The 14,074-nt window shown below is 39.0% G+C and overlaps 2 protein-coding genes across 5 annotated transcripts in view; one reads left to right on the plus strand and one right to left on the minus strand.

Moving 5' to 3' along the window:
• LOC141444635 (uncharacterized) overlaps positions 1-14,074 on the plus strand; it is a 101,485-nt gene that overhangs the window by 1,719 nt on the left and 85,692 nt on the right. The window lies entirely within an intron of this gene.
• LOC141444638 (uncharacterized) overlaps positions 3,364-14,074 on the minus strand; it is a 54,346-nt gene continuing 43,635 nt past the window's right edge. For all 3 annotated transcript variants that reach the window (XM_074110209.1, XM_074110207.1, XM_074110208.1), the window contains exons 12-20: positions 10,933-11,029; positions 10,458-10,591; positions 9,712-9,887; positions 9,094-9,180; positions 8,839-8,936; positions 8,100-8,203; positions 6,626-6,802; positions 5,876-6,049; positions 3,364-5,480 (exon numbers count right to left, since the gene is read on the minus strand). In XM_074110209.1, coding sequence (XP_073966310.1) covers positions 5,323-5,480; positions 5,876-6,049; positions 6,626-6,802; positions 8,100-8,203; positions 8,839-8,936; positions 9,094-9,180; positions 9,712-9,887; positions 10,458-10,591; positions 10,933-11,029 — 1,205 coding nt within the window. In that variant the 3' untranslated portion in view covers positions 3,364-5,322. The remainder of the gene's footprint in view (positions 5,481-5,875; positions 6,050-6,625; positions 6,803-8,099; positions 8,204-8,838; positions 8,937-9,093; positions 9,181-9,711; positions 9,888-10,457; positions 10,592-10,932; positions 11,030-14,074) is intronic.

Raw genomic sequence — 14,074 nt, forward strand, 5'->3', positions numbered from 1 at the left:
TTTTAGGGTTCTGTACTTATATGGTGCCAATGGAACCCTATTACTGGAGACTCTGCGGTCTGTCTGTCCGTCTGTCTGTCACAGGGCTCTATCTCTTGAATAACCTAAAAGAATTTCTTTGCTCACCTGCAACCTAATTATGATGTTTTCATAAACTTAGCTATCTAAGGTCACGAGAGGAAATAACTAAGAACAACATATTGAGAAGAAAGAACATAAACATATTTGCTACTAAAAATTAGTTGAATTTGTTATTGCTTAACTGGAAAAGTATCGCAATAACAGATTATTTGAATATACAATTTCAACTATGTTTGGTTATAAATGCAAACAATAGAATCTTGGCAATGATGGTCTTTTCCAAAGCACTGGTAGTATAAAAAAGTGACATTTAAAAGAGCCCTATGTGGCCTACTTCCAGAATAAACATCATCCCAGCCTATATACGTCCCACTGCTGGGCACAGGCCTCCTCTCAGAACAAGAGGGCTTGGGCCATAGTTCCCACGCAGGCCCAGTGCGGATTGGGAACTTCACACACACCATTGAATTGCTTCGCAGGTTTGTGCAGGTTTCCTCACGATGTTTTCCTTCACCGCAAAGCTCGTGGTAAATTTCAAATGTAATTCCGCACATGAATTTCGAAAAACTCAGAGGTGCGAGCCGGGGTTTGAACCCACGACCCTCTGCTTGAGAGGCGATAGGTCAAACCACTAGGCCACCACGGCTCCCAACATATTGATTTAAATTTTGATTTCATCTTGATAAATTATGTCAGTGTGTATATGGAACCTATTATGTAGTGAAATTAGCATGGGAAAATAGTAAACTCCCACATTGTATGTGCGTGACAAAAACCAGACTAGTAAACAGAACCCAATGCCCCAAATTCCATTGTGATTTGTCAATTTTTGTATTATTTTGTTTATCTCATGACCAGACGAGACTGCCTGTTACTATGTTATTTATGCTATGTTACCATGACTAATGTTTATTGGCACAAGTGTTTCAAATCTATGTTTAAAAATTAATTGCCACACATAGGATTGATCATCACTTGGGAATGGCACAACTAACTCGTTAATAATATTTAATGAAGACTTAAAAAAAATCTGCATGTTTTTGTTAAAAGTCCATGTTAACTTTTTTTTAAGAGCCAAATAACGGAGCATAGTTTATTTTATTTTATTTATTTTCTTTGGAAATGAAAAACAAAAGCACAAGTTTTCTTAATTTCTATTTAATATATTTTTTTTAATGTCAGATAACCTCTTAAATTATTGGTACCCAATTTGTTAGTAATTTATGTAATACGAGGGTGGGCTGATAAGTTTCCGAAACGGCACAGAAATAATACAATATGTATATGTTTTATGTTTTATTTTTCAACGTAGGTACCTCCTAAGTCCACGCACTTAGCCCAACGTTTCTCCAATGCTGTTATCCCATTCCGATAGAAGGTTTCGTCAAGTCCCTCAAAATACCCATTTACAGCTTCTATGACTGCAGTATTTGAGGAATATTTTTGTCCACCTAGCCATTTTTTAAGATTTGGGAACAGGTGGAAGTCGCAAGGTGCTAAGTCTGGCGAATATGGAGGATGGGGTAGCAATTCGAAGTGCAATTCCTTGATTTTGGCGGTTGCAACTTTAGCTGTGTGAACAGGGGCGTTGTCCTGGTGAAGTAAAACTTTTTTCTTGTGCAGGTGAGGCCTTTTCTCTTTTATTGCGTCACTGAGATTCTGCAGTAAGTCAGCATAATATTGACCGTTTATCGTTCTTCCTTTCTGTAGATAATCTACTAAAATTATTCCTTTGGAATCCCAAAATATGGTTGCCATCACTTTGCCGGCTGACAAAATCGTTTTGGCTTTCTTTGGTGCCGGTTCGCCGAGATTTGTCCACTACCTAGACCGTTCTTTTGTCTCCGGCGTGTAGTGGTGGATCCACGTCTCGACAACCGTTATGTATCGACGTAAAAACTCCCTAGGATTAGACCTGTACATCTCCAAACATTCCGCCGAAAGATCCTTGCGTCGTTGCTTCTGCTCATTTGTCAACAGACGCGGCACCCATCGAGCACATAGCTTATTCATTGCCAAATGTTGCTGCAAAATATTAAGAACCCGTTCTCTTGAAATGTTGACCATCTCTGCTATTTCCCGCAATTTTACACGGCGATCATCCAATACAATTTTTTTAATTTTATCGATCATTTCTGGAGTCGTTACCTCATTTGGCCGTCCGCTGCGGGGAGCATCGTTACAGCTCTGTCGACCACGTCTAAAGTCGGAAACCCAAGTGTGAACAGTGCTCAAAGATGGAGAAGAAGACCCCAAAACACGGTCCAGTTTAGCTTTTATCTGAGTTGCAGTTTTGCCTTTCAAAACATAAAACTTAATTACCGCACGCACTTATGTTTTTTCCATTTTCATGAAAATGGAAAACCAGTTTTCATTGAATCGCTTTTAAAAATTACTAGATTTATTATAATTAATTCACGTTGCCTTTGCATTTACGCCAAACTCGAGAGATTACAATGACATATATTTTTTTTAATTCATTTGTTTTTTAATCTGTCATTTCGGAAACTTACCAGCCAGCCCTCGTAGACAAATTGATATATTATCTTATGATTTTTTCAGTCCAATCCAAACAGATAAAAAACCAGCCAAGAGCGTGTCGTACACGCCCAGGATAGGGTTCCGTAGCCATTACGAAAAAATCAAATAATATTTTTCTAAGGATTTCGTATTGTGTACTGAATCTTCCAAGTTTAGGTATGTTTTATTTATACCTTAGGCTGCTATTTATTCTTAAACTACTATTGATTCTCAAGCAATCTTAGCCGCTATAATTTTCCTTTTAAATTTGATATATTTACTACCATTCTGAATTTTTTCAAATTTTTCCACCCAACAGTAGATTTTAGAGGGAGGGGGGGGCTAGGGTTGGGACACTCGATTTCAATGAAAATTTGCATTTTAGAGTTGAATATTTCGCAAACAGATCACTGAATAGAAAAATTGTCTTAGCAACCCCCCAAGACCTATCCAACGATACCCCACAATATAGGGTTAGTCGAGAAAAAAAAATCACCCCACTACGTCTATGGGAGGTACCCTAAAAAATTTTTTTTACTTTTTTTTATTGTACCACTGTCGGCGTGACTGATATGTATATTCATGTCAAATTACAGCTTTTTAGTACTAACGGTCTCTGAGCTTACCCGCGGACAGACAGACGGACAGACATGGCGAAACTATAAGGGTTCCTAGTTGACTACGGAACCCTAAAATTGACGTGTATATATCTATATATATATGTGTTAAAACAGTAATTGAGGCACACAATAAAACGCTGAACATACTAAAATGTATTTATTTGCAATTATAACTTTACAAATAATATGGCTCGACAATTAGTAACACTTAACTATTTAAATAAATCATATAGTTATATTTCTAAATACAACATACTACCCGTATTGTGAAATAAATTTATGTTGTATCATATTGAATCTTAGAAAAACTTGCAAAGTTTAAAGTCATTTATTGCCAGAACACAGTGATACAAATTATACAGTTCTTCGTGAGTCAGGATGTGCTTATGTTCTACCTAAATTAGGCAAGCAATATTTTTATAAGACATTGAAAACCAATTGGAATGTTTTGATACAGTTTCTTTTGAACTTTTACATATAGTTTTTTAAACCAACACATCTCTTGTTAAGTACTTATGCCACTTGATGGAATTCTAAAAATAGAACTGCTTTAATGCAACTAATGGCTTTTTTTTAAATCCACGAAGCAGCTGACTGCTCAATGCCTCAAACGCGTATATGCGTTTACACATTATCTACTACATAGCTAATTAATTAATGATACACATCAACTGAAAGTTTCTTTGTACATCAGGAGTTAACTATACAGTAATCGACCAATCGGCCGTATCTTGATTGATATTCTTGATTGTCTGTGGCACAGAAAAAATCAAACTATTTAAAAAAAATATGAACTTCATCCTACTCACAGACGTTGATTAATGGCTGTTAATTTACGTTCACTTGCAAGCTTTTTAATCTAGGTTTAAGTGGTCTTAAGTCCTGTCAGATCCATACAAGAACTGTCAGTTTAAGCCTTAAATCTAGATTTAAGAAAGCCTACAAGACGTCCTTAATATTTCTTCTCTTCCCGTTTAACTGTCATTCGCAACTACTCTTCCATTGTGATGTCTCACTGAATATATTTAAACTTAAATATCTTATTTGTCTTCTATTTTAAGGTAACTTATATATAGTTGACACGAATGTCCTAAATTAAATTTGTCATTCATCACATTAGTTGTCCCTCACAACTCTAGGCGAAACCTTTAACTGTTTAATTTTGTTTAAGTATAAAAATACTTAGTAGTAGACTTAAAAAAAGTAATTTACGTCAAGCTATAATCTTCATTTACTTTTGAACTTTATATAGAACTCTTTAGGTATGTACATACCTAAGTTCGAAAGTGCTTCAGCTCATTAAGTTTTTAGTTTTGATTTTACGTGACATATCACAATATAGACCCAGTAACCAACAAAATCATATTTCCTTTCTTTGTCTCTTTTATGAGTTGCTTTCCGCAGTATGCTTTAAAACACGCTTCGGCGTGCTGTGTTTGGATTTCTTACTGGATCCATAGTGTGATCATACCAAAATACTGTTTGGTACAGTCTACCTCGTCTGATTTTGGTCTACGGATTTTCTTTATTACGGGTCAGTTGACAAGGAATGCGTCAAATCTAAGTCCCTTACTTTTGTCAACTTTATTTGGTCTTAAAAAAGGACGTTACTGAAACGACTTTTCATATAAATAAGTTATTTTTATGTGGCAATGCCATTAATAAACAGAAACGAGATGCTGACTACAGAGTAATAAAATTATGTAGTCAGCTATATGGTAGGTTTATGTGGAGGAGAAAGGAAAGACAATGAAATTCAACTGTGAAAAAAGCTGTTTCGAAAAAAAGCTAAAAATAGAACAAAGAAAGAAAAAACAAACAAAAAAAGGATTTATCAGACGTGACGCTTCCTTTCCACAAACCTCCTTAAATTGGAGCTGAAATTGTAAACGTGTAACTCGAAAGTATATTTACGTGTATTGTATCGTTACTGGCATATTGAACTGCTTTACAGACGTAAAGTTTTCCCTCTACCCGCTAACTGTTTTATCTGACAAGGTATCATAATGTTAGTTAGGACGCTAGCAGGGACAGAGACAATTTAACCAAGAGAACCCAAGTATTTGCTATCACTATAAAACCAACAGTATAACTACATAATCTAATTCATGTTCCTTGTTGAAGTGCTGTAGGGTAGTTCCCTGGACTCCTTTCGCCTCCTGACACACCAGTATATAAGGAATATGATGAGCGCTATGATGGCGATTGCGAGGAATACACCAAGTGTTATAGCTGCTATGGACGCCCCGTTCAGATAGCCTGGAAAGAAAGAGATGGAATTAGTAGCTGAATATCGTGAGGATTTAAATTGGTGGACTGTCGAAAAAGAAGTGTCGAAGAAACTGTTAAATACGAACCAGATTGCGAAGCCCATCGCTGATTCACAAAGTGTACATTATTCCTTCGTCTGCCAGGGTTATTATAGGTATAAACAGTGGGAGCAACATGGTACTCATTCAATGCTTTGTAGCTTTGAATACGAATAATCTATAAATGTGACTTGCAATTTATTGATAATGCAAACAGTTTCTTCTGCATAAACGTACACAGCTGCCAAATGCACACTTTCCAAAGATTTCCTGCCACGGCTACTCTGTACATTATACTCTTAAGAGTTTCTCATTCTAAGGAAGGTCTAAATATAGTATACTCACCGCTTATATCAATCATATAGCTGTTGACATTCCCGTTGGCATCCACAGCGGTGATGGAGAGCCGTGGAGCGCAGCAAGTCGCTCTGTATGTCGCCATGACTTCCTCTCTCGTCCCAGCTATGAAGTTACTGTCGTACATGATACCTATCGGTGACGACGTCAAGCGGAGAAGACCTAGAAAAGGATACATCAGCCAATTAAGATAAGCTGGTTGGTATTAAGATAAGGTGGGAAACAAAAAGGGTGCTGAAAGATAGTTTAGGAGGTTAGTTCTGGCCTCGGGGGACCCTAGAGCTGGCGTTTATCTTGCTCAAAGGCTCGGGATAGCAGTGCGGTACAAACGGGTATTGCATTTGGGTCGATGCCTGTGATGACTCTGGACGACGTGTTTGCCTTGTTGTTGGTGTTTGGTTTATTTTAAGTTATGGTGATGGATGTATTTTTCCTTTAAATGTAATTGTACATAAGAAGTCAAGAGCAAGACAGAAAGGTAATGCTATTTCAAGATAGGTACTAGTCAGTCCATTAGCTCATACCAAAGTTATGACGCTAGAAAACAATCAGGTTAAAAGTGTATTCGACAAATTTCTATCCAATTCTTTCTACAGTATTTGTCTTAAGTCTTGCGCTTTTGCGTCCAGATTTATCGCTTTGTGTGTCACCTGTCTAAGAAAAGGTTCGCTAACAAATTCGTCTCCAGAAATTGAGTGGTCTCTGCTCTGGCTCTGACTATAAATCAAAAGAACACACCTGTAGAGGCATCCCGTGCAAAGATGGTGGCAGACCATGCGTGCTCAGCGCAATCATTGCCTAACTTCCCGATGCACATGCCCTGGAAATTGTGTCTGAGTGTTGGAGCCCACACGTCAGAACTGTCCACCGAGTTGACGACGTAGATGTACGCTGAGATGCTGACTTGGTCTATGCCTGAAAATAAATAGACGAAAGAAATAAGTTGGTCTTTTGGAGCAGTTTATATTGTTTCGCGGAAGGACAAACTAAAGGAAACTGGTCCGTCCAGCCATCCTCGTCTATAATCTATGGATGTTCTACTTTATTTATCACTTGTTTGTATTAACAAAGTCAAGAAATAATGTAAGAGGGGTGTCTCGTACACAGCTTCTTGTTTCTTGCGGTACATTCTTCTTGGCAATGATGGTCTTTCCGAAAACGCTGGTAGTTTAAAAAAGTAACATGTAAAAGAGCCTTTTGCGGCCTGCTTGCAGAATAAATAAACATCTTGATTTTTGACTGTATTAGTTACAGTTGTGTTTTAAGTAGGTTCCATTTCCGAGAAATACTTATATTTAATACAGTTTGAACATTTACATTTTCATGTAAAATTTGATCTGATAACGAGTTGTTATATGCTTTATGCGTTTCCCAACCATCTTATCGGATTTCGCACGAGGTGAAGCATTTTCCAATAATGCTGTAATCATGTGCGTTAACGCTTATATTATGCATAAAACCATAAAGTTTACATTACATACGTTTTTGTATAGTTCCGTGAAAGAAAACGAGAAGACATATTTACTCGTAAAGGTTAAGCATTACTGTTAATACCACTGCGCTATAAATTTTAAAGCATGAAAACATACAATAAAAATGGGTCAATCTACTTTTAAGTGTATGTTATCCTGTCTCGTAAGTCAGGTCAGTCAGGAGACATGAGTGATAAACTTTCTTAGAAAAATGTTTGCAAGGTAAACTACTAGCATGCTTAGATTAGGTTGCGGCGAGGCGGAAATTCCGGGGAGTTTTTAGTGGGTAGGCCGGGGCCTTCTGCTCCGGGAGTCCCACATACCCGTCCCGGTCCCCCCGCCGGGCGGAATGCGAAACTGCATTTTCTCCCCGATAAAAAAAAAAGGTTAGGAGATGAACCATGAAGCAATTGCCTCAAAACTGTCACACACAACTAACTTTTAGTGGATTTTTACCCCTTAAAATCATACTTTCAATACCTATGTAACTTGGGATTTGGGATACACTACCATGGCAACAAGCTACACTAAAAAGTTGATTAGCTTAAATACCAAATAATCACAAATAATAATAAAATATAGTTATTTAGGCATTTTCATCCTTGCTTTCCTAAAGCGACGGAGCACTACGCCCTTCGGCCATAAGTCGGAGTACATGAACTGGTCCACTGGTATTTGGACGGCACTTGGGTCGAAAAGAGCAAAAATTGTAACCCTGTCAGATTGGAGTGGGAACTTACCATAAGCGGTAAAGGTGATGAGATCCCTGGCTCCTGGTTGAGCTGATGTGGTGATGCCCGCACTGACAATGACATTTGCTGTCTGTCCAGATGCTATAGTTTGCCTGTAATAATTACATTATCATTCTTTTTCTTCAGTGCGTCTACGCCATCGTTGAGCTGAGCATACACTTCTCCGATTTTTTTCTACTTTTCCATCATGAGGGTAGGTTTTAATTTAAACCAGTGTTTTTAAACTTGTCTCATGGCGTGGATTCTGATGGCATTATGATTATTTGGCGCCCTAGTCACCTCGATTTTTTAAATTGATGTTTTCTTGGGTACAATATTAATATTGAAAACATACACTATTATAAAGTTACTGCCAGCCCAAAGATATTCCGTGATCTGTTCTTTAGCCTTTTTACTGGACTCTTTCGCATACTAGTGAATACGGTCTAGGGAGACCTGAATTGAATGGAGTGCCAAGTGTTCTGGCACGGCGTTGCTGGAAATGGGAGATCAATATTGGGTTACTAATAGCTGATTCCGAACATGAATAACAGTCTACTGGATAAAAGTCACTGGTCATGCTGATCCGTGGCGTTGATAGAAAGGCATTCAGCAAAGAAAACTTGGTGCTTAAGTGTGTAAAAGACCATTTAACTTCATCGTCTCCACGTGGATGGATAGTAACTGGATATCTAAATGCAGAGGTAACAGAAGGACAAGGGGTCGAATAAATAATGCGGCTACTTACGACGTGGGATTGATTCCCCTTAGAAACCTTAGTTCACCAATGGCCTCAAAGGTGAACCTGACCGATTGATCGCGGTAATTGCTGACCTCGAAGTGCAACTGGAAAATGCAATATAAAAAAATGTTCAGTTGTTTGTGAAAAAATGATTAGAATAAAATAAGTAAGAGTGCGAGATCAAGAGCAATAATAGAAGGTGATAACGAGAGGAAACACTGATAATGAGTAGATAAAATATATTGAGAATGAGAGACACACCTGCAAATTGTCCCCAGGCGCGCCATACAGTCTGGTACTTAGTCCTATCTGAACCGCTGTCAAGATTGTACCTCGTTGGTTTACGACCTGTAATGGAGATGAATAATGTTCTGATGAATATTTCATAGTCAGTTAAAAGAGCACACATAGCAGAAAGTACGTAGGTATTGAATCAACCGGTACTTAATCACTTGTGATGTGTGATGTCCACAGACATTATCATTCACTCATTCAATTCGTTCGTGCTAACTCTTATTTATCGATCCGTAACTCTGTTAAAAAGTCGTGGTAGCCAAGTACTTTGACCTAAGGCCTCTCAAGCAGAGGGTCTAGTGTTCGAGTCCGGGCTTCACCTCTGCACCTCTGAGTCTTATGTGCGCAATTACATTTTCAATTTTACCATGAGTTTTTAATGAAAAAAAAAATGCCGTAGGAACCTGTATATACCTAAAAAGCAATTCAATGGTGTATGCGAAGTTTCAAATCCGGACGGGACTCGCGTGGGATGGGAACTACAAGTACAAGCCAATCCTTCTTGTTCTGAAAGGAGGCCTGTGTTCAGCAGTGCGGCGTGTGGCCAGAGATGATGAAACGGTTATAATTGAACTTGAACCGTACCTGTGACATGGCCCTATTGAACGGCAGCACGTTACTGTCATTGTACTGAAGTTTCGCATATGCCGCCGAATTGGCTGCCTCTGCGCGTTCCAAGTCGTTCGAATCCGGGATGGCTGACCGGCCCATGCGCACCTCTGCCTGATTTAGCGGGCCTGAGAGCCGGACGAACGGCTCCCCTGGAAGATGAATAGATTGAAAATATTAACAATCTTACCACAACGATTGGGTCTTGGCCCTTGGCCTCCTCAATGATTTTCCCCATTTTGGTTTATAGAAGCTCTGACGGCTTTTTTTTTAGGGGGGAAATCTTCAATAAGATATCCAATGGCGTGAGGGTGACCCTGGGTTATGCAGGATTCTTATTTACTAAAACCCTCTCGGTAATCATCATTATTGTAGTTTGTAGAGACCATGTTATGTTTATGTGTTTGGTCAAAGATGCTGAGGCCGTATTATCCCTTCCGGCTGATTTGACACTACTCCCAAGACACTAGTACGTTCGTGATCGCTTTCACCATCTCTTCCTACCCTCGTCTTATACCGTGTGACAGAAAGAAGTGGTGAAAACGATTGTGATTCCAAGTGTGTTAGACAAAAATGCCTCTGGATTACGGATGGAAGCGATGGTTCTAGAAGACTGGCCAATTGCAGATGATGTACAAAGCATGAGGTAAATTTGAGAAAGGTCTGTAAAGTAGTGAACCACTAAAGGTTGAAAATAATGAACAACATGGCATGTTCTGTACCTCGTATGTCTCTGCCCAGGATCTTGGCATAGACCTTAGCTGCTTTGACGCTGGGCAAGGGCACCACAGCTTCTAGTTCGGCAATGGGACTGTCCATTTGCTCGTCTTGTCCGTCTCCCGCTATTGGTTGATAGCTGAAACCCGAAATGTGATCTGTTGCATTTGTAATGTCTAAACCAAGGTTTAGAAGCCAGTAACGCTGGTTTCAGTCCCTAGACAGGCCAGCGCTGGCCCGTGTTATAATAAATGTTTAATTTAAACATTGTAATAAATTAATCATTTCTAAAAAAAACATGACACTTGCCAAGTTCCGCCGCAAACCTGGCAAGGGGTCAAAAGTCCTGACATGTCAGGACTCAGTACATATCCCGACGTATGGCAACCCTACCTGCGACAGGGTTCTACCAAGTGTCACGTACAAACTTGTCAAGTTATAGTTGACGTACTGGTGTCGCTTGGGGTGCCATGGTCTTACCTGAAGGGTAGTTTAGCGAGTTCCACCCCATACTCGTCAATGAGGGCAGATTCCCTCACGCTGGCCACGGGGCCCATGACCCGGATCTTGAGCAAATCTGTAACAAAATTTATCATAAAAAACTAAATTAGATGATGGGGTTTCTTAATAGGTCAAACTTAGCAAGTCCTATTTGACCCACTTTCAGACTTAAAAAACAAATATACTGTTAATAAAAAAAAAGCATAATTAACTTGATTAACCTTAGCTTCTTATCTTAAGCCGAGTTTAGACTTGCGATAAAAATCGTACATTTTGCATTACATTTCGGTGCTCGATTGACCACTACAAACTCGTTGGCTTGACGGCCTCGCATCGTAATGTAATGCAGCTTGCACGATTTTTCTTGCAAGTCTAAACTCGGCTTTAAATTAAAAAGATTTTTCGAGTTAAAGGAGTCTCTAAAATTAGTTGTTGTTTGTTTGTTGAAGTTTGATGTATGATTGTAATAAAAGCTTCTATTGTTTTTGTTTTTAACAAAAACGTATTATTAGTCACGCGTCAATTAGATTTTAATTGCGTACTATGTGCGTCGCGATTGTCTATTTGTTAAGATCACGATATATCAATGACCATGTCTTGGTGGTGTCTTATCGCGTTTGATAACCTGTGCCCTCTCCATGCTTCCGTAAATGACTGCTCCTACGACGATACTTTTGCAGTTTAAGGTTCCAAAAGTGTGGTGTTAATACAATGACTAGATGTAACAAATTATTTTGGAGACAGCTTGTGATATCGGTGAGATATCAAAATAATCATCGGTGTCGGGGCAGATATTTGTATGAAAAATACGAATGTTTGTTCTCGGGTCTTGGGTGTTTAATATGTATTTAAGTATGTATCTATCTATATAATTATATTTATCCGTTGCTTAGTACCCATAACACAAGCTTTGCTAAGCTTACTTTGGGACTAGGTCAATTGATGTGAATTGTCCCGTGATATTTATTTATTTATTTTATTTATTTATTTAATCATGCCGGCCTCCATGGTATGATATTTATTTAGGTCTTGATAGTAGATTTTTACCCAATACCCAATTCATAGCCAGAATGACAGGGATAGAATGCACAACAGTCGCCAGTCCCTGTTAATTTGGCAGAATAGTCGGAGTTAGTGCATTGCTTTGCCATACTTGGCATCACTGACGTCATGTGAAAGGGGCCATCGATAGAGTATGTCACACCAATTTTGACCATGCCCCCCGCCCCTACCTTGTCACACGTATTGCTTTGAAAACTGCAATTATTTATGTTCCTGTGTCACAAACCGCCTGACCGCCCCCCCTTATGTGTTACTTAATTTATGGGTGACCCCAAACATTTAGGCAGCCCAGTGGGAATGGAGTAGTTACGACGCCACGCCATTGAGTATTATTAAACACGTTGATTTAAAAATAACTATTTGACATCCCGATCTTTGGCCTTTGTAATGATACTAGATTTAGTCATACCCCAGATAGATTAGATATGGCTTCTTTAAATGCTTCGCCAACGGCTATCAAACTGGTTTTCGACGTTTAGTGAACACTGACCTAATATAAGAACAGTATAATTAATATAATAATAATTATATTCGTGGCTTCGTCCTTGTAGAAGAACAAAAACTCGAGAGGATAAGTAAAAATTTAAAAGCCAGCAACTTAGTTTGTGCTTTGTAGTATTTCTGTAAAGAATAGTTACTTTTGGGAAGCAGTGCAATATAATTATTAGTAATTATATTCGTGACTTCGTCCTTGTAGAAGAACAAAATAATAATTATAATAATTAATAATAATAATGATATTAATTATACTGTTCTTATATTAGGTCAGTGTTCACTAGACCTCGAAAACCAGTTTGATAGCCGTTGGCGAATTATTAATAAATTTATTAATAATTATATTCGTAGCTTCGTCCTTGTAGAAGAACAAAAACTCGAGAGTTTAAGTAAAAATTTAAAAGCCAGAAAGTTAGTTTGTGCTTCGTAGTATTTCTGTGAAGAATAGTTACTTTTGTGAAGCAGTGATCATTGGAGTTTTCCCTGTTTTGAAACTTTACTTCTTGCCATAGTACACGGAAAGTACCTTATAGGTGATTCTCCGCCATTAGGTGGTAACCTAATGGCGGAGTCGCTGGAGGAGCTCAATACTATGCTCAGTGACCTCAGTATCGTCTCCCAACAGGTGGGTCTTAAGATGAACATGGACAAGACTAAAATCATGTCAAATGTCCATGTCACACCCGTGCCGGTTATCGTTGGGATTGATGTACTCGAAGTTGTTGACCACTATGTTTACCTTGGACAAGTTGTCCAGTTGGGTAGGTCCAACTTCGACAAAGAGGTCGCCCGAAGAATCCAACTCGGATGGGCAGCGTTCGGGAAACTTCGTGATGTCTTCTCGTCCAATATTCCGCAGTGCCTGAAGACTAGAGTCTTCGACCAGTGTGTGTTGCCAGTGATGACTTATGGCGCTGAGACGTGGTCCTTAACTGTTGGCCTCTTAGAGAGGCTCAAAGTCACGCAACGAGCTATGGAGAGAGCTATGCTTGGAGTTTCTTTGCGCGATAGAATCCGGAATACGGAAAATCGTCGAAGAACTAAAGTCACTGACATAGCTGGAAAAATATGCAAATTGAAGTGGCAATGGGCAGGCCACATCGCTCGAAGAACAGATAACCGTTAGGGGAGAAAAGTCCTCGAGTGGCGACCACGAACCGGAAGACGAAGCGTTTGCAGGCTTCCACCAGGTGGACTGACGACATCGTGAGAGTAGCGGAAACCGTGGATGCAAGTGGCAAGTTGTCGTTCATTGTGGCGTTCTAAGGGGGAGGCCTTTGTCCAGCAGTGGACGTCTTCGGGCTGATGATGATGATGATGATGAGGTGATTCTCACTTTTTTTGTATGAAAACACATTCAGAAGGTGTAAAATTCTCTTGGCAATGATGGTTTTTCCGAAAGCGCTTGGTAGACACAAAAAGTTACGTAAAAGAAGCCTGTACTCAAAATAAGTTTTCCGTTTTTATGTTTTACATTTTGAACTGGTTTTCCATTGCAATGTCGAACTGAATTGCTAAATTGAAATTAAAAAAAAAGTGCCGATTTGAGAACCGCTGTCCTATT

The sequence above is a fragment of the Choristoneura fumiferana genome, chromosome 30, assembly GCF_025370935.1.
Source record: "Choristoneura fumiferana chromosome 30, NRCan_CFum_1, whole genome shotgun sequence".
In the NCBI taxonomy this organism is placed as follows: Eukaryota; Metazoa; Arthropoda; class Insecta; order Lepidoptera; family Tortricidae; genus Choristoneura; species Choristoneura fumiferana.